Raw genomic sequence first — 26038 nt, forward strand, 5'->3', positions numbered from 1 at the left:
CATGTTGAATATTAGTTTTTATCAAAAATAAATATTTAAAATAAAATGTACTTTTAAAATAAATATGTTCTTACTTACCATAGATTATAGGTTCAAATACAGTTCAATATATTTTTATATCAAAAATATTGATTTAATGACAATGTACCATTTCTGATTTAGGTTTTGATATATCATTCAACATATTTTTCAAAGATATGATTTGTTTGGTAAAACTTTGTTAAATCACTTAATTCACCTTCACTATTTATCATTAAAAAAGAAAACTTGCATTCACCATCATCATGACCTAATCATGGTTCTTTAGACTCCACACGGGGATACTCTTTCGTTAAAGAGAACAAATAAAAAAGACAAAAAAAAGGGCACATTTTGGTAAATCTATTTTATCAAATATATTTACGTATCTTAAATGTTTCTACATCTAATTTTAGTAAATCTAGTTGTTATACCTTCCCAAAACATAATACATCATATATAATATTTATATCAATTAATCAAACTTCTTTAAGTACAATCTTTTATTTCATTTACATATTTTTTTTAACTTGTGAATGTAAGATTGATGAAGGTACTATCGATGCTATGCGAGTCTTCGTTAACATTATTAACATTATACTACTTAGCATATTATTGCATATTGATAGATCTTATATTTGAATCTATGTGAAAACATCTCATATATCATTTAATCTAATGAATAAAAATTATTTTTTTTAAAAAAATAAAATTAGATAAATCTAATAAAATCAATATTAACTCTTGATCTATCGGTCCAATCACTACTTCTCACCCTTCTTCATCTTATATATATATATATATATATATATATATATATATATATATATATATATATATATATATATATATATATAAGAATTAAATATAATATCTATAACTATATTATTAATATCTAAATGAGAAATGAGACGAAGATAAAAGATAAAAAATAAAGACGAGGAAGGATGACAGCATGCAAGTTGTCATCATAAAAACCATGACAGCATGGAAGCCATATAATAGCATAATAATTAGATGATTTTAAATAATTTTACTTAATATCAAGAAATGTGAATAAGTGCATAATGCTACTATAACAAAGAAGGTAAAGATATTAATATCATGAGTCGAATCTAGTCGCTTAGTTCATGAAGGAAAAGTTCTACCTTAGACTCTAAGATTAAGTATTAGATATGATATATTTTATAGATCAAGTGAACTCCAACAACAGATCCGGTCAACGGAGCAAATCGGCCTTGCAACTTGAATGGTTCTATGATACACGAAAAAAAATCTGTGTCAATGTGATGTGAAGTTGACTTCAAAACCACGTCACTTGAAACCAATTCTAAATCTACGAAACCTTATCTTTTGTCCCCCACTTGCACTTAAAAGTCAACATCGAGGTAATTAATAATTGGTAAATTCCATTGTTTATTTAATATTATTTATTTTGAATCGGTCTAAGTTTTGAATTATTCAATCGGTTCAAATTTAATGATTTCGAAGAGGGAGAAAATTGTGGAAAAAGATAAAAATATGAAGATAGAATTATAAGCAGACAAATAGGATTTTATTTTATTTTACGTCAACGGAATAGTCAACGTCTAACGTGCCGACAAGTCAACGTCTTGCTACAGAGTCTTTCGAAGGGCATTGCGATGGAGATCTCTTCGGTCTCTCTCGGTGCCTCCATCGTTATTACATCACATACGGATACCGAAGGGTTACGGACCTTTCTCCCTCCCACCTTGACCGTTCATCGCAGCATTCTGATATGATGTAGGGTGCTGATCAAAACCTCACCTATCCGCGGATTACGACATCCAACTCAACCGCGTAGAACGGCTCAAGATTCCATGAAGACCACGCGGTTTGTCACGTGGCGATCACCACTGACATTATTTCTGGACTCCTGCAGGAAGCTCACGACCAACTCGCCCTCCTTGCTTTCTCTCTCTCGCTCGTCATGTCGATCCAAGGCCAGCTTCTTGAGGTCACAGGTTAGCCTCCAGTGTTTTATCCCCTTGCTTCTGTGCTGAATGATCATTACAGCTTTGTTCCTCCTCTGGACTGGTACTTTTGCACCTTACCCAGTGGTTGGATGCAACAAGTTGAAGGACACCGAGTGGATATCGCGGCAGGACCCCTATGTAATCCTCGAATACGCCACCACCAAGTTCCGAACTCGCACCTGCACAGGTGAATCCTGGGTGATATGTCGTTGGGTTGATGTGTGGACCAACTCTTTTTAACTTTGGTGCTGATGATGGACCGCAGATGGTGGCAGGAACCCCAGCTTCCAGGAGAAGACGGCCCTGTCTCTTATAGAAGGTCTTCGCGAGATCAGCGTCTCGGTCTGGAATAGTAACACTGTCTCCCACGACGACTTCATCGGCAGTGGCAGGTATCAGCTAACCTTCCCACCAAATGTTCATCTCTTTCACGCAATTGATCGAACGCAAAGCGTGCAAGTTCAACGGGATCTCTTCTCAGGGTGCAGCTGAGCAAGGTCCTTGCTCAAGGATACGATGACTCTTGTTGGTCGATCCAGTCAAGATCTGGCAGGTAAGTCCTCTGTAATCGCTCTGAACCAGAGAAAGGAGGAGAACAATCTTTTTTTTGGTTGCGACGATTTGAAGCTAATTCCATTTGTTATTTCCTCTGCACAGGTACTCTGGTGAGGTAAAACTTATCATGCATTACGCAAACGCTGGAAAAGCAGAGGTTATTGTCATTCTCTTTTCAGCCCTAATTTCTTGATCAGTTAGAGCTATATTATTGTAGACTGTCAATCCATCTAAAAACTTGAGCTGATACATGCTACAGAGTTTGTTCTTTTATTCAATTGATCAGTTCATTTATTTCCTAAATACTTAATGCATGGCTGCAATGATAAATCTGCCAAAAATAAACTCAATTCATGTATGCATGGCCTTGCAAGATTGTCTTGGAATGAAAAGAAGATTTGGCTATTTTGAAAAATACACGAATATTTTAAAAAGATTTCAATATATCTTGGAATAAAATAAAATCCTCTTGAAAGGTGTAATATCAACAGTGTCAAAATTATAGGCATATATTGTAAAGAAAATTGAACGAATCCTTAGGATTAGGTTTCTTTTGAATTTAGCCGATCTATAATAGTGTATTTTAAATTCCTATAAATAGATGAGGCAAGTTCATTGCGCATACAAAGTTGAACTTAAAGCTAATAAAATAAGATTTTTATACTCTTCTTCCTCTGTCATTCTAGAAGTGTATTCTAAATCCTTATAAATAGATCAAACGAATTCATTGTGGCCGTAAGGTTGAGTTCAAAGTTAATAAAGTTAGACTTTTATACTCTTCTTCTATCATTCTATTAGATGAGTCAGAGTTCATTGTGCAAGTGAAGTTGAATTTTAAGGTCTTCCTCCTCCATCATTCTAGAAGAATATTTCAAATCCCTATAAATAGATGAAGCGAGTTCGTTGTGCATGTAGAGTTGAATTTGAAGCCAATAAAATTAGATTTTTATGCTGCTCTTCTTCATTGGTCACTCTTGGGGTTGACACAGAAACCTGCCAAGTCTGCCACGCCTTCAAGCTATGCTCCGACCGCTCCTCCGTACAATCCAGCACCGCAGTACGCTTCTCCATACATGCCCCCAAAAGCAGTAGATTCTTTCTCTTATCCTCCGGCAGCCTACCCACCAGCAGGATACCCGCAGGTGCCCGATCCTGCTCTGTATCAGCCGGCAATATACCCTCCTCCCCTGCTGCAGCAGCAGTACCCTCCGACATATCCACCCACCCAAACATACCTGCCACCGCAGCCATACCCTCCGCCACCAGGCCAGCCCTGTTACCCTCCAGGTAATGTATTATCAGATTCAACAGTTGGATACAGAATGTATTGTTTGATGTCTGATGGATGAAGTTTGCCTATGCAACAGCTTATCCAGGAGTCTATCCACCACCACCATACTAAGGTGGCGGCAGCTGCAGCGGGGAATGACTTGTGATTCTTGTTTGTGTTTGTTGAAATACCTGCTGAGCTAGGATTGGAATGGGCACAATAGAGAAACACAATGTCATAAACATCTTGGATTGTACTACTTCCTGATGACATGTTTCTATATCAGAAATGTTGTTTCCTGCTACTCTCAACTTTGCCGTCTCTTTAACATGGTTGCATGGATGCAAACAAGTTGTTGCCCGTTTTTGTATCACCTGTTCCATGATCTCCTACTTGTTGCTGCCATGGAATATCATTCACAGTTTGTATGGCCTCTTTGATGTATCAGAGTTGTTACGGTTCACATCGACATTCATCCTGTTGACAAAGAAGCTGAATGACTTCTGCTGCCAAGTCTTCATGAAGATTTCGCTTTAACATTATTTATGACATTCTAATTTAGTCCTTTATCGGAAGTGTAGTAGTTTTGAGTTAATTTAGGTAGTTAAACGATTGTACTATTGTTAACTTGGATCCAAATATTTTAGAGTACGTGCTTCTTAAGGTCGATGATATGTGGCACCTTACATTAGATGTGGAAGAATGTGAATTGATTTAAATGATTAAATGAGTCTATTAATCATTTAAATGATTATATCTGTTTCCTTCATAACTCTTTTCAAAAAAGTCTTTAGAATCATAAAGTCGTAGAAGCAAGCCGGCGCTAACAAACACCCGAAGAGCGAGGCTCATCAACTGTTGTTGCTTTCGTTGATGGTCTTAACGGGGGTCGTCGACCTCTGCCTTGTGCTCCCTCGAATTAAGATGGAAGAGGAAGAAGAAAAAAAAAATTACATACAGAGTGATAATTTAGAAATATTAAAAGTTCTTATACTCGGAACCTAAATGATAAGAACGGTTGCAAATAGAAATTTCTATATAAATTAAAAATTAAAAATGAGAGAGCTTCCATAATAACGGAAATATGACGGGGCCTTTTTGCAAAACTTTCTATCTTGGATCGGACGGCGGGCTTGGGCGCCCCCATTCCCGTCCATTTGACACCCATCGCTCGATCCGCCTCATTCGTCGGCCATTCTCTCCCTTATCTTCTCGCGGGGACGTTTTCGCTCTCGCGGCAGCGGCGTCGAAGTAGGCGGCGTAAGTTGTTGGGCTCCTTTTGCTGCCTCGTCTTCTTCTGGGGATCTCCTGGGCCGAAGGGGAGAGAACTGTTTCGGTCCTCTTAAGGGGACCTTCGTTCGTTTCTTAGTAATATTTTGATCTTCTGGTAAACCCAGTGCTAACGAGTGCGGGGAGGAGTTGGCATCAAGCTATGAAGCTTCCTTTTGTTTAGGATCTCTTCCATAACTTCCGTTCTATGGAACAAATGGAGAAACTGTAGATTTATGGTCTCTCTACTCTTTACACGGACCAAATTGGTTCGCAGAATAATAGTTCTTTAGGTACAGGTGCGATGACATTTATGCCGTAACTAGTTGCTGCAAATTGTTCAGGACTCAGTCTTCTTTCTCTCAGAATCATAGTTAATACTAATATGCTTGTAGAATTGTCTAAATGTGCAATATGCCTGATTTACTTCGCAATCAATTAATTAACAACCCAATTTTTTGGTTATCTTTAATTAATAATATTTATGCATTTGTTGTTAATTAATCTTTGATTTCCAGCAGTGCTTGTTAACCAGTATGTCATCTGAGAATTGTGGTGTTGGTCCTAGGAACGCTCATGATCTAGTAGAAGCCATAACAGTTTTCTAGTTGCTTTGGATATAATGCATGAGAGCCCATAATACACTGTAAGCAATTCTTGCTGAGTGGGAAGATGAGAAGTTCTTCGGCTGGTCTAATCATATCATGATAAGCCACAGTTTAGTAACTAAAAATAAAGTCTTCATACCAGGCATATAATATAGAGAGTGTTAAAAGATGAAGTAAATTTCTCCCAAATAAAAAATGAAAAAGAAGGCTGAACCAGGCCTGACCACCTGAAAAGGCTAGTCCATATGCCGGTTCACTGTTGGACCAGTAAATACCACCTGGTCCAGGGGGTATTTAGAACCTTGCTGGCCCAGTCTGATTCTTAAATTAGCCTAATTTGGCCTGATTGGTAAGTAATTGCAGACTCTTTTATTTATCTGTTGGGATATAGTAAATGACTGATGTGTTCTTCTGATATGTTTTCTAATCTTGTGCTCTTTCTCAATATGACTTATATGATTCTAGCTAGCTCTACAGAATATCCAGAGTAACTTGTGGTTGTAGTAATGCACATCTAGTAATTCTGATTATGTGTATATAAGGTACTAGATACCGACCATGCTGCATGATTTTTATAGGTCTCAATGGATCGTCTACCATACATGGGCTATTTCTGTAGTTTCTTTGTTAATTCTGATCATTGCAATTATGCAGGGAATTCACACATGCTTTATTCCATGAGGTGATGAAGTCTGCAGTGTACACCGTTTATTCTGCATTCATCCCTCGTCATCTTCATAATATTACAACCCACGGAAAGAAAACCTTTGACATACCGAATGGACCTTCTCTACGGTTCAAGAGATTTCATTCTTGTATGGATGAAGATCTTGTTTGTTCCAGAACCACTATCGATCGGAAATATTTTCCACAGTTGTTTAGGTACACAGTGTAGATCAACAACAATGTTTCCAGAAAATCTGTTTCAGATGCTTTCAGCTTATTCAATGCATGCTTATTCTGTGTTGTAGCATTGCACCCATGATGGACTGGACAGACAACCACTACAGGACTCTTGCTCGATTAATATCAAAACATGCATGGCTTTATACAGAAATGGTTGTCGCAGAAACTATTGTTCATCAAAGTGAAAACCTGGTAAAGAACCATTCATTTGATATGCTGTTTTTAGATATGATGAAACTATCATAGACAAGGTTGAGATGTTGCATTTGAATATTAACAATTTTTTCTCGAAATGCTAACATCCTTGTTTAGCATTTTCCTGTTAAAACTTCAAAAAAATTGCTCAAAGCATAACACACTTCGGAGAAAGCTAAGTTACAGATGTTAGAGATAAGTTGCAACCCTGATGCCTTTTTGTCTTAAATGAGATGATGTTTATTTGCTAGGATTGGTTTTTGTCATATGTTTTCAGACATTTTATCAATACACATCTGTTTGATTTTATTCTTTTTTAATTCTTGAGATCCATCCTCAGGATATGTAATGCAGCTAAGATATGCCACATATTTCTGGTTAACTGTGAAAGAATATAATAGCTGATTTGGCAATTCTGCCCCATCATAGAATGTTCTATTTTCTTTTGGACCATTAAGTTATCAGGTCCACAACTGATTAATGGTTTAGAAAACCATCATATCTGGGTCTGGGACTATATTTGTGATTTAGTGAATTTGCGCTTGATGCATCTAATGGTTTAGAATCTGTCAGAATTCCCAATTAAGTGATTACTTCTCAATTTGATTTTTTGGTGGGTACTTGGGCATCTTAACATAAATTAGTGGCAGGTTAATAAATTTATTCTTTCACGAGCCTTGCTCGTTTTCCACTTATGAGAAACTATTTTCTTCTTGAAATCGAAATATTACAAAACAAATTTATGCATTGATTTATCTTTTGATGTTTTAGGATAGGTTCTTGGCATTTTCTCCCATACAACATCCTGTTGTTCTACAAATTGGTGGGAGTAATTTGACAAACCTGGCAAAGGCAGCTGAGCTTGCAAATTCTTATTCTTATGATGAAATTAATCTCAAGTTCGTATGAACTCTTCTTTAGGTACTTCATCCCTTTCTTTGTTAGCTTATTTTTACTTTATAATCCTTAATTCCTTTGTTGATTTGTGCTAGTTGTGGATGCCCTAGTGGAAAAGTTGCAGGCCATGGTTGCTTTGGTGCACGTCTAATGTTTGACCCAGAGGTTTGATGTTTTATTTATACAAAAATTACAATATAGTATGGTAATGTTGCTAGGTTTTTGTAGCCTTAAACACTTTACTTTTTGGAGCATACTCTGAGTGTCTTCTTTTCTTTTTTTTTTGAACAAATGAAGTTTGTTGGAGATGCTATGTCAGCCATTGCTTCCAACTGTGATGTTCCTGTCAGTGTGAAATGCAGAATAGGTGTCGATGATCGTGATTCTTATGATGAACTCTGTAAGGGACTTTCATGATTCTCCTTTTCCTTGAAAAAGTGCATAAATTCCTACATAATCCAGTCATAGTGCATGAGTGTGGTGTTCATGGATTGGCAATAGTTAAATTCATTCGTTGATGATACCCATAAGTCAAGCAGTTTCGTGAATGCCATGCATATGACCGTAAAGGCGTAAACTGCTGATGTGGTTCACTGCTACCAAAATTATTGAAATGTTTATTATGTTATGTTGCTTAAGATTCTAATCTATGATATGAAAGTATGGCTTTCCTAGTTTAAATACCATATTAGAGTTACTTTAATAGACTAGAAATCAAGGGGGTGCCTTCTTTAGGCACACCCTTGTGCCAACTGATCACCAAATATTACTGCAAACAATAAATGCTTTGCTAGAAAGGTATGCTGTCTTAACGTATGTTCTGTTGGTATGCTAGAATGATGTATTGACTGAGGCTTGTGCGTAGAAACGTAGAAAACAATAGAAGGAAAAACAAAGGAAAAGAGGAGAGGAAGATGAAGAAAAGGTTGCTAACATCAAGGCAATCCGTTTGCCTAGAGTGGTACAAAACAGGCAGTAAGTATTGGTATGGGCGAAACAAATTTTCTTATATCGAGACCATCGTTTCAGATGGTCTCAGTGTAAAAAAAGAAAAAAGAAAAATAAAACACCCATTAGGGCTCACGAATGTGAGTCCTCTTCTTGCAGGGTGTGTGGAATTGATGCTGCCACCTATCTCCCTGGTATAGTCCGTTCTCTTCTTCCTTATTCCTTACAACCTCCTCTTCTTTCTTCTTCCTCATGGTTTCCTCTTCTTCCTTCTTCTTCCTTATGCAACTTCCTCTTGTTCTTCCTCCACATACATGTGGATCTTGGTCAGATCTACAAAGATCTAGGTTGGATTCATGCAGATCAAGGCTCAATTGGGGCTGACCTAGGCCCTCTTGATGCTGATTTAGTCTAGATCCACACAAATCTAAATTACATTGAAGTAGACCTACTTGAAGTATGTGCAGACTCGACCTTAATTGGTAAAGTATCAAGGCTTCAGGCAAAAAATTTTAGCCTTAATAAAGCAAAAAACTAACTCTTAATCAAGCAAACAAATAACCGTGGTATTAAGTTCTAGAGTTACCTTGTTCGGGAGAAAAATCAAATTGGTTCTTAGGAAATCCACCCTATACCAAGAGAAAGGCTCCAGTTCTAAGTTACTTGAGAAATTTGATGCAAATGAGAACAATTTGGGGAAGAAATAAAAAAAGAAAGCGAAGAGAAAGAGATGAGAGAGGCTATTAGTGAAGAAAAGTGAAGAAGAAAAGAGAGAATTGGCTTATGAAGATTTATGGTTGAGGAGGGTGTTGGTACTGGGTGGTAAGTTTACCATCTAGTACAGCCTGATACTATTATTATAGTTGGTGTTATGCCCACTATGATAAGTATTGGGTATTGAGCGGTATGTCTATGTGGAACTTGACCAGGTGGAATCGTCCATATGGTCAAAACTTGAATCCTTGTTTTGCATAATCACCGTCTCCAAGTAAAGGACTTCTAAGTCCCCATGTTTCTTTTTAGAATTATAAACTAAGAAATTAGGCATAAACAATTATTATTTACTTTTTCTCTGTCTAAAAAAAAAGATTCGAGTATACTGAGAGATTTGATAGAAGAAAAATAAGGTCGTTAGTGAGAGACTTTAAAACTACATTAATCAGAATTAATATCTCCTCCCCATATCAAGGAATTCACTTTTCCCGTTCTTCAGCTATCCAGTCAAAAATCAAATTTTTTAATAAATTGATTCCAGTGCGATTTTATAGTAGGACATCACAGGATGAGTCTGAGATAAGAGGATAATATGAGACATTGAAGCTACGGATGGAAATCAGAAAAGAAACAATACTAGAACATATCGCCTTGTTTTTATCAAAATTTATAGAAAATCATGTCAACAATTCAAAATAGTATGGTATGTTCCTTAGCTTTATAGTGCAAAAGAATGTCGTTGACAGATTGTAGTAAAAGCAAATTCCCCAATCAAGGAGTCTTGCCTACTCAGCAAATCAGATCTCACTCCACTGATCTCGAGAGAAGGCTAGCAAAAATTCTACTGCTAGCATTGGGAAAGAAAAGATGATGGGTCTTCCCCTCTCTAGGACTCTCCTTAGGGCAGAACCACACAACAAGAGACCCATTAATGAAAGTTCAGATTTTATTTGAACAGAATCTTTTGGCAAAAAAAATCTGTTTCTGGCCAAATCCTCTTGCATCAAGCAAAGAAAAGTTGGAAGTCACAGGAAATTCAGTAAAATGCTTTCTTGAAGTTCAATTTGAGAATAAGGCCACTAAGTTTTGTCTTATACATGCTGACAAGGCTTTTCTGTAGAATCTGTACTAACTACAAAACTTTTAAATTGTCGACTTAACTTCCAAACTCGGGGTCATATAATCCTCTATATGCTATGGTCTCACTGCTTCCATACAAGAGCTTTTCTTCCAGTTATATGGTTGCTGGTGGTTTTTATTACACGATGATGTTCTTGGATTAATTCATACTTGTGTTTGACATTTTAGTTGCTTCATACTTGTTTTGAACATTGGTAGCCTAGAAGATCTTGTAGTTATAACAAGGACCTAGATGCAAATTTCTTAGAAAATTTAAGAAAAACAAGCATGAGATAGGCATCATCACAGAGAGCTTAATGTGTAATCTATTCTTCTGAGTCTAGCATTCATCAGGACTGGAGTACATAGTTTCATTTTTTTAATGTTTTCTGGTAATACTTAACATTACATAATTATTTGTATCTTTTCCGGTAATGGTAATAATTCACAATTCATGTAATTTCTTTTCCCAGGTAATTTCATACATACTGTTAGTTCTAGATCACCGACTAAGCATTTTATAATACATGCAAGGAAGGCGTTGCTCAATGGCCTCAGTCCTGCTGCGAATCGGAAAGTTCCCCCTCTAAAGTATGTCAGTAATTGGTATATGAAAGAATATGGTGAATTATGTCATTGATTAGTAAGATCTGGCATTACTTGTTGTTACTTCTCACATGATTTTGAGTGGGTAGCATGATGGGTAAAATTTTTGAGCGGTTTCAATTGGTAGTTATTTCAAAATTTCCAACTATTGGCTGTTATATCGAGTCCATGCAGATTAGCATTCCAATGCACATTTCATGAGGCAAATCGTTCTAGTTCATATTGCATATTTTCCTGCTATCATCTAATATCTATTAATTCTGGTTAAAACTTACAATTGCTATGGTTTTGCTAATAGATATGTTTTGTTCAGTCCATGCTGCTAGTTCATATTATATACCAAGTATAACATTATATTTCTAGATCACTGTAAGTTTGTAACATACTGTGCATTTCAAGGATGCAATGTGTATTGTTTTTGTTGCTTCTTATGTATGAATGTTATCGTCTGCATTTTCTACTTTTGCAGTTATAGATGTGTAAATTGCTGTTATGTGTTTTATAACTAGATGCTTCATTCAATCTCCAATCAATATGGTCTTTTTTTGATGCATTACATATCTTCAACCATGTGCCTTGAAATAGGGTGTGTGCTCCATCTTCTTGCATTCTAGTCGATCTCTTAGTTGCATGACTGCTTGAATGCTCCAAACTTAGTTTATAACTTATCAAAAGATCAATTGATGTATTACATAATTTTTAGGTAAAGAATGGGAAAATGCCTATTTATCTCATTTCATTAAGAAAAATGGTTTAATTAGGAAAGACAGAGAAAAGCATTGCCCATTTACATACCTTGACACATCAGCTAAAAATTAATTGGGGCAAGGTTTGCTTAATCTCCATTTATTTTTCATTTTTATCTATAATATTTTTTTATATATTAGTTATATTTTCTTAAAACGGTCAAACATCTTATTTAGTATGAACAAAAAATAATCTTTTAGCATGTATTATTTTTATTTTTACAAATTTTATTTAATATTTTACTATTTTTATAATTTTATTTGTATATTAAATTATTTTCTTGAAGAATCTTGATCTTGCTTATTAAATTGGACAAATTTCACCGATACCAATCATAGTTAAACCTGATTTTGATATCAATTTTATGAAATACAAACTTTAATTGAAAGATTAAAATCCCAATAGACATGTTTGTTGGAGCTAAGATTAAACTTATTGTCTTTGAATTATAACAATTGTTGGAGCTAAGATTCAAAGTCCCGTCATACTAGCACATAGTATATCGAGATATGTGATGGTTTTGAGATAGGAGTGTGGTAGGGGAGGATGAGAAGAGCAGTAAAGGAGGCAGAGGAGTAATAGGAGGACCGGGTGGGCGGATCGATGACGATTCTTGTTGGTGTGAGAAGCGAGCAGTAGTCATCATGAAGGAGGTGAGCCATGGGAGAGATCAAGAAAGTTAAGGCTGGGTCGACTCTAAATAAAATTGGAAACCTTGAACTGGATCCCAGAGACTGGAAAGCATTGGTCCATATGTCGGTCCACTAGCAGACTGATCCACTAGCAGACTGATAAATACTGCTCAGTATGGAACAGTCCATACGGGTGTTAATAACCTCGGTTGGAGCATTCCATCTGCCATCTCTTGTTAATTAAGGTTTCTTGTGGAAACACTGATGTACTAGATTGGAGTTGAGTAATAAGCATATATAGCTCTAGTGCTTTACATTTGTTTTTGGCATTTGGAATACTTCTCTATGCCTTGTATGTGTTGAATCAATTTCATATGGCTAAATATTTAGGTGCCTTGTGGAACTTAACCTTTTCTCTTCTAACATTTTTAAAATAATTATTTGAAGACACTTGGTTAAGTTAATGTGTACTTTGTTTTACTAGATTGCATGTTTTTGTATGATGCTTGTGTATATGTTTCTTAGCTGTGTACCTTTGTCTACAGATATGAGTACTATTTTGCCTTATTACGTGATTTCCCGGAAATTTGTTTTACTATAAATGGAGGCATCACATGCATTGATCAGGTAAGTCTGGAGCAGCTTTCACCTAATATCTTTAGATGAAAAGAAAATAAAAAATGCAATGATATATAAATGTAGTATAACATTTCAGTCTGCTTTGTTAATACAAATGTTGAATGTTATAAGATTAATTTCATCTTCCATTTGGGTGATCTGAGTTTTCATGATTATTTCACCCATGGTTCATAATGTTTGTCAGACCGGTATGTACAGAGCCATACTCAATAGTGCGGATGTGAACTGGGCTGCGGACCACCCTAAAAGTTTTTCTTTTTCTTTAAAAAAGAGTGGTGAGTCTTAGGGTTAATCGGTCTTGCGTTCTTCTCTCATACGATGTCACCACCGCCTACGACACCCTCCCCCCATGAAACTCTCAGCAGCCTGCCTGTCATTGCCGGCCCACATGGTTTCCTGGTATATCTTTTTCTGCTCCTCATCCTTCTCATCTTCTTATCCTCCTCCCCCATTATGCCTCCTCTTCATCCTCCTCCCCCTCCTCCCCTCTCTTGGTGCCACAATGTCACGGCCTTAGCTGGAATTGCCTAAGGCGTGAGGCACCCTTGCGGCCAAAGACGCAAACTTAGCTTGCGTTGCCTAAGTCGCGAGTCACCCTTGCGGCAAAGACGCGAACTTAGCTTGCGTTGCCTAAGTCGCGCTTCGCCCTTGCGATATTGCTTCGCAAGGATCAGCCCACTTGTAACCTCTCGCAGGTCCCGAAGGACCTGTAAAAAGAGAAAGTTGATTAGTTCGAAAGAACGAGCGGTGGACAAGTCCCGACGTCTCGCGAAAAGGGGAAGCTTTACAAGCAATTCAGCGAGCACCTTGCGTGCACAAGAGAAAAGAGGGAGAGGGGGAAAACAAGGGCTTTAGAAGGTTGAACGAACAACTGCAAGCCCACAAACAGTCGCTCACCTGGTCCCGGGCGCGACAACAAGTTCCCGTTAAGGTAACGTGCGAACTTGCGAAAGAGTGTTCAACGCCCGATATATATCCGAAGCCTCATCCAGCCCTGTGCCACCCGGGGGGTTCAAAGGGGCTGAGATGGTTGACGTTTTGGTGAGCGGAGGCAGATTCCAGAAATCAGCCCGCGGTACGCGAAAACGGAGCTGTTTTGCTCGGTTCGGTGAGCGGTCGCTTTGTAACGCTGCAGCTTGTTCGAACTTATATTTTTACAAGCAAAATGGCCCAAAACTAAGAGAAAACATGTTGTTAAGCAGCTGTACATGTAGGTGTGAGCGACGAATGGTTCGTTGAACGGAGTTGTTGTGAGTGCGCGACGACCGTTCATGACATTCTCCCCCACTTAAACTGTTGACGCCCTCGTCGACGCTTGTTGGTAGTTGTTGATGATTTCTTCTTCATGTCGCAGGGCGTCTTCAGGCTCCCAACTGGCTTCAGTTCGGGGAAGCTTTCGCCACTTCACCAAGTACTCTGTCTGCTCAGCTCCGTTGGGTAGCTTTATCTTGCGGTCCGCCAGAATGGTTTCAACTCGCTTCTCGTAGGAGGCTGTGATGGGAGGTAGCCGAGTTGGAACACTTCAGGAAGCATCTTGCGGATCCGAGTGGCAGGCTTTTAGGTTGCTGGCGTAAAGAACATTGTGAATTTTGAACCACGCCGGCAGCTGCAACTTGTAAGAGACGTTGCTTACCCTGCTGATAATTGGGAAGGGCCCTTCATACTTGCGCACCAATCCTTTGTGGACTTTGTTCCTAAAGAATTGGAGTGACGCCGGTTGGAGCTTTACCAACACCAAATCGCCAACTTTAAACTCTTGCGGTCGCCTTCTCAAGTCTGCCCACTTCTTCATCCTTTTTGCCGCCTTCTCCAAGTAAACCCGCGCAATATCTGCATTTCGATGTCACTCCTTTGTGAAATGATAGGCTGATGGACTACTCCCAGTATACCCAATTGCCATGGTGTGCGGAGTCGACGGTTGTTGTCCTGTGATGATCTCGAAGGGGCTCTTGTTGGATGCAGAGCTCCGCTGCAAGTTGTAGGAGAATTGGGCAATGTCCAACAGCTTCACCCAATCTCGTTGGTTGGCACTCACGTAGTCCGGAGATATTGCTCCAAGAGCGAGTTTATTCTTTCAGTCTGGCCATCCGTCTGGGGGTGGAGGCTTGTAGAGAAGTATAACTTCGATCCCAACAATTTGAATAGCTCGGTCCAGAATCGTCCCAGGAACCGAGCATCTCTATCACTAATGATATTGTGTGGGACTCCCCAGTACTTCACTACATCCTTCATCAACAGCTTGGCCGCCTCCTCTGCTGAACAGTATAGGGGAGCGGCAATGAAAGTTGCATACTTCGAAAATCGATCGACCACCACGAGTATCGATCCGAGTCCCCCTACAAGTGGCAAGCTTGATATGAAATCCAAGGAAATGCTCTCCCACGGCCTTTCCGGTACGGCCAACGGCTCCAAAAGTCCCACCGGCTTCCGTTGCTCCACCTTGTCTTGTTGGCAAGTAAGGCATGTTGGAATATATTCCTCCACATCAGTCCCCATCTTCGGCCAGTAGAAGGCCCTCTCCACGAGAGCCAACGTTCTGTGAATGCCTTGGTGTCCAGCCCAAAGGGAATCGTGACACTCTTTTAAGAGTTCACGCCTCAAATTGTCCACTCGGGGAACATAAACCCTATTCCCTTTTGTGTAAACGAGTCCCTCCTGGACCCAAAATCGTCGTGCCTTGCCTTCTTTGATGAGCTGCATCAGGATAACTACCTGGGGGTCACTATACAGTCCATCCCTGATTCTGGAAAGGAAGTTGGAGTGCAACTGACTTGCTTGGTTTCCGCCCTCCACTTGTGCGGCATTCACATGCTCCACCTTCCGACTCAATGCATCGGCCACGACATTTGCCTTCCCAGGCTTATACTCCATTGCCATATCAAATTCAGCAAGGAAGTCCTGCCAACGCGCCTGCTTTGGGGAGAGCTTCTTCTGAGTTTGGAAATAGCTCAGAGCGATGTTGTCCGTCCTCAGCACAAATCGCGATCCGAGGAGATAGTGTCGCCAAACTCGTAGACAGTGGATCATTGCTGTCATCTCCTTCTCATGCACTGGATACCGTCGCTCGGTCTCGTTGAGTTTACGACTCTCATAGGCCACCGGATGACCCTCCTGCATGAGTACTCCCCCAATAGCGAAGTCTGAAGCATCTGTATGGACTTCAAAAGACTCCCTATAGTCTGGCAATTTGAGTACTGGTTCTTCCAGAACAGCAGCCTTCAGGTCTTGAAATGCTATTTCACATTGGTCACCATTTCCAAGGTTGCTCCTTCTTCAGCAACTCCGTCAGTGGGGTTGCACGCTTCGAATACCCCGCTATGAAGCGTCGATAATAATTGACGAAACCAAGGAAAGATCTCAACTCTAGCACCTTCTTTGGAGTTCGCTATTCCGCAACCGCTTGCACCTTCGACTTATCCATCCGAATGGAGCCATCACCGATTCGATGTCCCAAGAATAATATCTCAGTTTGAGCAAAGTAGCATTTCTCCCTTTTCACGAATAAAGTATTCTCCCTGAGAACCTTGAAAATCGTCCGAAGGTGCTTGACGTGCTCCTCGAGCGTTTGACTGTAGACGACGATATCGTCCAAGTAGACGACCACGAACTTATCCAAATACTCCTTGAATAGTTGGTTCATGAGAGTGCAGAATGTGGCCGGAGCGTTGGTTAAGCCGAAAGGCATCACCAAGAACTCAAACACTCCATACCTGGTCACACAGGTAGTCTTCGCTTCGTCGCCTTTAGCAATGCGCACCTGCCAATACCCTGACCGAAGGTCGAGTTTTGAGAAATACTTAGCTTTGCCCAATTGGTCGAACAAGTCCGCAATGAGCGGGATGGGATACTTGTTCTTCATTGTCACTTTGTTGAGGGCTCGGTAGTCGACGCATAATCGGAGGCTCCCATCTTGTTTCTTCTGGAAGAGAACTGGAGCTCCGAAAGGTGCTTTAGAGCTGCGGATGAGACCACCGCTTAGCAGTTCACCTAACTGCTTCCTGAGTTCTAGCAACTCTGGCGGGGGCATGCGGTAGGGTGGTCTCGCTCGAGGTTTCACTCCTGGCTCCAGCTCGATGCTGTGATCCACGCCTCTGCGTGGTGGAAGAGTCTTCGGTAACTCTGGGGGCATAACGTCCTTGAACTCTTTCAGGACGTTCGCCACCGCAGCAGATTCTTGAATGGCCTTCTCGTTGAGTGGCTCTAGCTTCATAGTAGCCACGAATGTCAATTCACCTTTTCGCACCCCTTTCTTCAGTTGTAATGCCGATATGTGTTGGGGCTCCTTAGTTCCTCTCCGAGAGACGGGAACCACGCAGGGGTCATCGCCTCCTATCATACATAGGGAGTTCAAGAACGACATTGGCACCAACTTCGCCGCGTGCATAAACTCCATTCCAAGAATCACTTGGAAGTCATCTAGAGGCACGGCCATCATGTTGGTGCTCCCGCTCCATGTCCCGATTTTGATGGGAACGCCCTTCGCCAACCCGGAGATTCGCCTGGCCTCCGAGTTCACCGCCTTCATTCGACTTGGGCTCTTCTCCAAGATCAACCCAAGTCGCTGTGCTTCTCGATCGGCTATGAAGTTGTGGGTAGCGCCCGTGTCCACCATTGCACGGGTCGTTTGGCCATTTAGCTTGATGTCCACATACATCAACTCACTATTTCCTGCTTTTTGTAGCTTTGTCTTGATGTTCTCCCCCATTTGACCCCGCATGGCGTTCAACAAACGCATTGCTCCCATTCGGGGTCCTTGCGACTCCTCGTCGTCACTGTTGGATTCAGAACTGCTCGAACTAAGAGCAACAGCTTTGCCCTTGTCCGATCGGGGGGGGGGGGTGGATGGAAGCCGTCAAAGCATTGAGTGCCTGTTTTTGTGGGCACTCCCTCACCATGTGTGATCCTCCGCATAAGAAACATCCTCTAGGTTTCGAGGCCTTGCCTTTCGGGTTTGGCCCTTTGTGGGAACTCTTCTTCTTTTGGTCGCCCCCGAGCTCCTTCCCTCAAGAATGTTTTGGAGGGCGATTGCCTGAAGATTGTTTCATTCTCCCTGGGTCTTCAGAGGAAACAAAGTCGGTGAGTCTTTCTGCAGCAGCAATTGCCCCGACCACATCGGTAACATTCCTTCGATTTAGCTCCTGTTGAGCCTATGACTTTAAACTATCGAGGAAACTGAACAACTTGTCCTTCTCGGACATGTCCTGTATGTCCAGCATTAGTGCAGAAAATTGTTTTACATAGTCTCGGATGGTGTTACTCTGGTGGAGTTGTCTCAACTTCCTTCTTGCGACGAACTCTGTGTTCTCCGGTAGGAACTGAGTTCTCAACTCCCGCTTCAAGTCCTCCCATGTGTCGACTCGACACCGACCTTGTTGGATCTCCTCCCAACGGGTTCGCCACCAAAGTTTCGCATCTCCGTTCAGATACATTGTTGCTATAGAAACTTTGGTATCTTCAGAATCGGGCCTCGTAGCTCGGAAGTATTGTTCCATGTCGAACAGAAAGTTCTCGAGCTCTTTGGCATCTCTGGCCCCTCCATATCCATGAGGCTCGGGTGCCCTCAAATTTTGTGGCGGTGCAACGCGGGTGTTGCTTCCTCCCGCATTTAGTGTTCTTGTGAGCATGACCACCTTTGAAGTGAGTTCCGCCACAACATCCTGTAAGTGTTGCACGGAGTCTTTGGTGTCATCCGACAGTCGGTCGACTAGGGCCTCGACCTTGTCGATCCTGGACTCCGCTTCCTCTTGCGAGCTCTCTACCCCAACAAGCCTTTGTTGGCCATGGTAGAGTTCCTCCATGCTCGCTTCAAGAACATCCAGGCGGGTTTCCGCCGTTGTGAGTCTCTCCTTGTGACTCTTTTTCCCAGTTAGCGCTCCAGATTGCGCTTCCTCCGCTCGCGGAGAGTAGCCAACTTCTCGCTCATCATGTTCGCTGCCGCGCTCCTCTTGAGCGGCTCCAACAGCATGAGAGCAAGTGTGCACATGCAGCCCACCTACGGCTGTTTGGGGCAAGGGTCCGGCTTGCCTCGTCTTTGCTTGATTCATCACGATGCTTTGCCATGGCGAAGTTGCGAAGTTCGTTCGCTGCTCGCACGAAGTGCTTGCCCGCTCTGATACCACAATGTCACGGCCTTAGCTGGAATTGCCTAAGGCGTGAGGCACCTTTGCGGCCAAAGACGCGAACTTAGCTTGCGTTGCCTAAGTCGCGAGTCACCCTTGCGGCAAAGACGCGAACTTAGCTTGCGTTGCCTAAGTCGCGCTTCGCCCTTGCGATATTGCTCCGCAAGGATCGGCCCACTTGTAACCTCTCGCAGGTCCCGAAGGACCTGTAAAAAGAGAAAGTTGATTAGTTCGAAAGAACAAGCGGCGGACAAGTCCCGACGTCTCGCGAAAAGGGGAAGCTTTACAAGCAATTCAGCGAGCACCTTGCGTGCACAAGAGAAAAGAGGGAGAGGGGGAAAACAAGGGCTTTAGAAGGTTGAACGAACAACTGCAAGCCCACAAACAGCCGCTCACCTGGTCCCGGGCGCGGCAACAAGTTCCCGTCAAGGTAACGTGCGAACTTGCGAAAGAGTGTTCAACGCCCGGTATATATCCGAAGCCCCATCCAGCCCTGTGCCACCCGGGGGGTTCAAAGGGGCTGAGATGGCTGACATTTTGGTGAGCGGAGGCAGATTCCAGAAATCAGCCCGCGGCACGCGAAAACGGAGCTGTTTTGGGGCTGTTTTGCTCGGTTCGGTGAGCGGTCGCTTTGTAACGATGCAGCTTGTTCGAACTTACATTTTTACAAGCAAAATGGCCCAAAACTAAGAGAAAACATGCTGTCAAGCAGCTATACATGTAGGTGTGAGCGACGAACGGTTCGTTGAACGGAGTTGTTGCGAGTGCGCGACGACCGTTCGTGACAACATGGTATACTGTTGTGAACCATGATGTCACCATTGCTTAAATAAATTAGAGATTCTTTAATTGAACCCTATTTAATGGCACAAAGATGATAAGCATGAATTCAAATGAATATTCCATTGCTTGATTTGAACAAATGATCTTCTTTGGAAGTTAGTTTTCTTTAGCATCAACTCTGTCTCTAGACGACCCAAAATGATGCTTTGCTATGGTTGATGCACTCACATGTTATAGGGACTGCTATATAGTGACATGGACATGGGAAAGTTCATGATTCAGTTGTTTGTCATACTTTTTAAATCTACAGTCTCTATATTTAACACTGTAAGAATTAATAAGTGAATTTTTTCATGACCTTAAAGTTTCATATGGATTAACTTTCAGTATTTTCCTTACTGAAAAACTTCCTCTATATATATATATATATATATATATATATATATATATATATATATATATATATATATATGTTGTGGCAAACTATGGTGAGATAATTGATATTACTAATGCGAGGAAACATAGAGGGAAACTTAAGAAGACTTTATTTAAAGTTATAAACAGTGATTTGAATACTCTTGATTCAACTAAGGATTTTGCAGTGTACAAAGCATAAATGGTGAAAAAGATTCATGTAGTTGATCTCAAATAGTTTGGACATCTCAAATACTTTTATCTTTTTGCCTAAGTGGCCAAGCAGGATTCTATAACTTGTGTAATGGGTAAAGTTGGTGGAATCACCCTTTTCTATTTTCTTTTGGTTCATCTATTTTGCTATTAAAATTAAGTTTTCTATTTTTTTAACAACACATCTTTGATCGAGAGACAATATATCGTTTGCTGGTATATTTTGACAAAGTAAAAAATCTCCTGTCCAATTTAAAACAATTAAACCGAAGAAAGATAAAAGTGTTGTATTTCATATTTGACTTTTTTCTTTTACTTCATGACAGGTTACTGCAGCTCTAAGAGAAGGAGCTAATGGTGTCATGGTTGGTCGTGCTGCTTATAATAAGTATGCTCTCCAGGAGTTATCCTTTTGTATGATCTAGCTTTGTGTGCTTCCACATCTTTTAACTTATCATCATGGAACTGCAAATATGGTAAAATTATTTAAATTTTTAAAAATTTAAAATTTTTATATTTGCTCAACTCCTCCAAAGAAAAAATATGGCCAGGCTTACTGATCTTTACATCAGTTAATGAAAGGACTCAATGCAATGAAATGCCTGTGGAGTCTTTCAAGCAGTTCAAATCATTTTGATAATAATCAGCTTGATCTGCTCTACAAAAATAGTTCAGTGGTTCAAGACTTCAAGTCATTATAATTTTAAGCAAGCTAATCATTTGATTTCACCAATCATTATTACAATTTTCGCCTTATTCTATCGGCAACTAACTTGAATTTCGAAAGCTTGTCTTCAGTACTTCCAATGTGAAATTTTGAAGCTGGAGTTTTCTATTTAAATAAAACTAGTTGTAAAACTCTCAAATATTATAAGACTGCTTGTCCGTATTATCTCACAAAAATATACTAGGCATTGTTGAACAGGTAGGCATCTTTTGCTCCTAATGTTTCATCAATTTATTCTGTGTTTTTTCCAATATTTCCTTATATATATTTGTTTACTTGGAGGACTAATTTATGAATGAATGTTTTCCAGCCCATGGAATACTTTGGGACATGTTGACAGTGAAGTATATGGTGCTTCAAGTTCAAATCTTTCTCGCCGTCAGGTACAGTAAAATGCTATAATTAGTTTTTATATTACCTTTTGCTTCTGACATATTTTCATGATTTAGATCCTTGAAAATTATCAAATGTATGGTGACTCTGAACTAGGAAAATATGGACCCAACAAGCCAAATGTTAGACAAATGGTAAAGGTTAGTAAAATAATTCATATCCTTTGTTTTCACAATTAGCAAGTTTAATGCTTCCTTTGTGGTGTTTGTTGTACCTGCAATTTGTGATTACTAAATAGACAATCAAAAAGTATTTTAGATCAAAATTGTAATCGGAAAGTAAGGCTTTAAATACAAGGCGGTATACCAACCTCTATTATTTGATATCATTGAATAATATAATAAAAAGTAAAATGACTAGAATATATATCGGTATCAGGCCATATGATTTGATATTGGTTCTTGGCCAGATTGGTAAATACCGATTAGAACATATCAGTTTAACCAATATTTAAAACTTTTGTTTGAAATAATAGCTAATCAAAATTCAAATTAAATCAATTCCTTTCATTTTATGATAGAGTCAAAGATTAATCGCTTCATTCTTCTTGCAGACTGATGTCATTTTGTGGTGATGTCAATACTTATCTGCTATCATGAATAACTTAATTTCAGACTTCTTTAAATTGGTGAAAGTTATATTAGGTATTTTGTTTTATCTATGAGTTAACAATTCAAGTACTTGTCCTCTTTATAAATGATAACATATTATTTCCAAGTTGCCTACTCTCCTCATGAGTGCACTAGCTGCCCTCTCCCACCCTTTATGATCTGCTGTCGCACTCTGTCATCATACTCAACACATCACACCAGTAACACTAAATTGATTTTCAGAAATATTTGTTTCATATCTTATTTAATCTTTAATTATTTTTTCCCAAATTTTTACGGTGCGACTCATTATCTTGGTTCCTTGATAATTAGAATAGTCTTGGATATGTCCCTTTGTTCTGGTAAATTGGTACTTCTTCCACCTTTCAAAAGATATTTTTTAAAATCTCAAAATTTTGTTGAATAAGCTGGTCAAGCAAACTAGTCCTTGCTCTCATAAACTTTTCACACCTCAAGATGGATACCATAGGTCTTACACTCTTACTTTTATTTTTATTTTTTAATATTATTTTAGCTCATCTACTCTCATTTTATGAACAAACGTATGATTGCTAAACATACTACTATTGTTGATCATTACAACGAAGTTATTTGTTTAATGCTAATAAATAATTTTCTCTAATTCTCTTTAATCTCATTATCATTAATGTATCTTTTAATCTTCATCGTTGATACATCTAATATTACCTAAATTTCTGTGCTTTCTTTTCCTAAACTTAGCAGTTCAAGTATATCCTTTTCACCATCCATAAGTATATACCAATATTAAAGATAATAGAAGAATATAATGTTTGCCCACATCATCGTTGACTAAGCCCTAAATTGCCAGCCACATCATTTCATCTTGGTTCTCCTTCCTTTTTGTCTTCATCTTCTTTCCTCTCCATCTCCTCATCTCCACACAATCTTGATCCCTAACCTCCACCTCTACCTTACCTCGACTGCCTCCATCTCTCTCTTCACCACTACCTCTTATAACTATATCGCTCCAACACCATCATGATAATAACCACCTCCTTACATTTGCCTCCCCTCTAGGACCATTTCCTCAATGGAGATGGAAGAAGAGGAAGAAGGAAGTAAAAGGAAGAAGATGGGGAGGAACAAGAAGCAGTGGAGGAAGAGGAGGCAAGTTAGATTGGGTGGCTGACGACGAGTGGTAGCCATGCACCCCATGTAGGCCTCCTCGTGAGCACGAGGAGTCCTTGAACCCTAACTAAAAGGGGAGAAAAAATATTAGATATACAATATTTGAACTGGACCGGACCATCTAGTTTGGGCTTGTCTGTGTACCAATTGACAGTTGGATGGTAAATACCTGCCGAACCATTCTGAACTGGCTGGTTTAGCAAACCATGATTTTGGTTACTTGGTTATAGTAGAGTGTTCATCTGTGGCACCAACCCTTCTATGTTTCAATGGAGCACATTTCACATTGTTTATCTACTAAATTGATGTTCCTCTCTTACACTGTTACAGCCAGTCTAATAATGTTCCTCTTCTGATACAGCCATTGTTAAACCTATTCCACTCTGAGCCTGGTAATGGTCTTTGGAAACGTAAGGCTGACACTGCTTTGCGACACTGCACGGTAAGTGGAAAATGTTATGTTCAAGTAGTATGTAGCTGTGTTGCATATCTGTATGCTTCATTGTCCTCACTAAGCCTCTGGAGAATTTTTTCGCTTTAATGCATCTGCAGCTAAATTTTGCAACTTCATAGAATGACTGGAATGGTTCATATCTTTGATTAGTGAATGTTTGACTTTTGCATGAGAAACAAAATTGTTCTGTTGTTTGTAAAATTCTGTGCGGTTATGCAAACATGTGCTTTGACCATTTGAAACCCATTTTAGGTGAGATTATGAGCTTCGTTTATTATCTTTGACAATGAACTTAACATGTATAAACAATGATTATTTATCTAAATCTGAGATGCACGGTATCAGTCATGATCTATGATAATAAAAATTACTACTAAGAGTCTCAGCTGTCACCAGAGACTTCTAGATAAAGGGGGCCAGTATAGGTCGTGTGTGCTGGTAGACTATTGGACCGTTGAAACCTGCAGTAAACTGGACCGGAGGGTATTGCAAACCTTGGTACGTGCATGTGTACTGGTAGGTGGCCACATGGCCATGTTCGGTTACACTGTTGATACATGTCAACGGTAGTATGCCAAGTTCGGAGGTACAGTTTTGTTTTCTCTTTCCTCTGTTATATCCTTTTCTTCCTATGTTGTAATAAGTCATGAATATCGTCATACTTCATGTTCGTAACTTTATGAATAACATCCCAGTCTTAGGAGGATCATAGTGTTGTTTCTTTGTTTTAGATTAAATATTGAAATGCATATGTTCTTCTATTTACGATTTGATTTAACTGCAATCTGCATACTGTATATGCGCTAACAGAGAACAACCATAGCACAGAATCATGCATGTCTGATATTGTTCATGATTAGGAAACAGATTCTGTTGCCTATGTTTTCCTATTTGTAGCTTTCCATACTGTATATGCACTAACAGGGAACAGCCATAGCACAGAATCATGCATGTCTGATAGTGCATTCATGATTAGGAAACAGATTCTGTTGCCTATGTTTTCCTTATTGTAGATTTCCATATCATCAATGATCAGTGGTCCATGTTAGCCATCCTGTGTTCTTGTTATTCCATTGAAATCTGGTGAATATTTGCTACCAACCTGTGTTATCTTTATTATCAGTGTTCATTCTTCTTTTTTCATTGTTCCAGTGTTCTATTTTTTACCAATAATGTTAAATTTGAATTCTGCAGACAATCAAGTCCTTTCTCGAAGAAACCTTGGATGCCATTCCGGACAATGTGTTAGATTCGACCCTTCTAAAAAATCCATCAATTGGGGAAGGGGGATTTGCTGGCATCAACAGTTTGCCACCTCCCCCCTATCGATCATGTGAAAAACAAGCCTTGAGCATTATTGGTGCATAAGTGATTAATCTTCTACCAAAATATCCAATTTGACCACTTGGTTCTGGTGGATCCTCGAAACTGGGTGTTGTACATTCAGTCTGCAGCTACTATGCTCATCTTGCATCATTATCAATACGGCAAAATCACTGTTGTTCGGCTCGCCCTGCCAGCCACAGAGCATGTTAAGCATGATGAAGGTTCTTGCTTGCTTCTGGCCATAGATTGCAGGTTTGTTTGGGAAAACAAGAGGCAACATATGGAGCACATCATTGAATGTAGAAGTGAATTTTGGGCCCTTCCTGTATAATGTTATGCACCTTAAAGACTACTGAAATTAATATTTATTATTATTTATCTTATTATAAACACTTCGTCATCTCCATACTTAATTGTATGAAAGTGTGGAAGTTAAGGAACTGATCAGCATCCAATTTGTTTGATTTCAATTATCACATCACCACATCTCTAGCGTTCTGAGCAGCTTCTTTTGTTTATGATATTTGAGCTGACATGTATGTGCAACTTCTCTAGCCTTACCAATCTATGTTATGTGGTATTTGTATTGAACCAATCACACTTTAGTACCTTTATGGATAAGATAATGAATGACTCCTATCATGGAGTTATTTGGTGAAGATGAGATTTCTTCCAAAGATAATGTTGTTAGTAGTCAAGGTCTTTAGCATGGCTAGGTTGGCTGATATC

The 26038-nt window shown here is 39.7% G+C and overlaps 2 protein-coding genes across 7 annotated transcripts; both read left to right on the top strand.

The window, feature by feature from the left end:
- The first annotated feature begins 1853 nt into the window (after positions 1-1853).
- On the top strand, positions 1854-4151 carry LOC135627404 (elicitor-responsive protein 1-like). Of its 2 annotated transcripts, XM_065133503.1 has the most exons (7): positions 1854-2003; positions 2098-2202; positions 2281-2407; positions 2497-2568; positions 2673-2727; positions 3560-3857; positions 3938-4151. In XM_065133503.1, the coding sequence occupies exons 1-7, from the start codon at positions 1970-1972 to the stop codon at positions 3970-3972; spliced, it is 726 nt and encodes a 241-aa protein (XP_064989575.1). In that variant the 5' UTR covers positions 1854-1969; the 3' UTR covers positions 3973-4151. The 2 variants fall into 2 exon arrangements, with proteins under 2 accessions (XP_064989575.1, XP_064989568.1); XM_065133496.1 differs by lacking the exon at positions 1854-2003 and having other exon boundaries at positions 2010-2202.
- An 826-nt stretch (positions 4152-4977) lies between these two features.
- Positions 4978-25715, top strand: LOC103979347 (uncharacterized). Of its 5 annotated transcripts, none has more exons than XM_009395461.3 (13): positions 4978-5100; positions 6372-6599; positions 6689-6815; positions 7590-7717; positions 7811-7880; positions 8013-8115; positions 10970-11087; positions 13027-13108; positions 20976-21037; positions 21687-21759; positions 21826-21909; positions 23891-23971; positions 25178-25715. In XM_009395461.3, the coding sequence occupies exons 2-13, from the start codon at positions 6403-6405 to the stop codon at positions 25349-25351; spliced, it is 1299 nt and encodes a 432-aa protein (XP_009393736.2). In that variant the 5' UTR covers positions 4978-5100; positions 6372-6402; the 3' UTR covers positions 25352-25715. The 5 variants fall into 5 exon arrangements, with proteins under 5 accessions (XP_009393736.2, XP_018679489.2, XP_064989597.1 ...); XM_018823944.2 differs by having other exon boundaries at positions 5054-5402; XM_065133525.1 differs by having other exon boundaries at positions 5072-5208.
- The last annotated feature ends 323 nt before the right edge of the window (positions 25716-26038 follow it).

The sequence above is a fragment of the Musa acuminata genome, chromosome BXJ1-3, assembly GCF_036884655.1.
Source record: "Musa acuminata AAA Group cultivar baxijiao chromosome BXJ1-3, Cavendish_Baxijiao_AAA, whole genome shotgun sequence".
In the NCBI taxonomy this organism is placed as follows: domain Eukaryota; kingdom Viridiplantae; phylum Streptophyta; class Magnoliopsida; order Zingiberales; family Musaceae; genus Musa; species Musa acuminata.

Coding starts and splice junctions, on each gene's coding strand:
- LOC135627404 (XM_065133496.1), top strand. CDS start 2,043: ATGATCATTACAGCTTTGTTCCTCCTCTGGACTGGTACTTTTGCACCT. Junction 2,203..2,280: donor CCGAACTCGCACCTGCACAG/GTGAATCCTGGG, acceptor GATGGACCGCAG/ATGGTGGCAGGAACCCCAGC. Junction 2,569..2,672: donor ATCCAGTCAAGATCTGGCAG/GTAAGTCCTCTG, acceptor TCCTCTGCACAG/GTACTCTGGTGAGGTAAAAC.
- LOC103979347 (XM_009395461.3), top strand. CDS start 6,403: ATGAAGTCTGCAGTGTACACCGTTTATTCTGCATTCATCCCTCGTCAT. Junction 13,109..20,975: donor GCATCACATGCATTGATCAG/GTAAGTCTGGAG, acceptor ACTTCATGACAG/GTTACTGCAGCTCTAAGAGA. Junction 21,038..21,686: donor GGTCGTGCTGCTTATAATAA/GTATGCTCTCCA, acceptor AATGTTTTCCAG/CCCATGGAATACTTTGGGAC.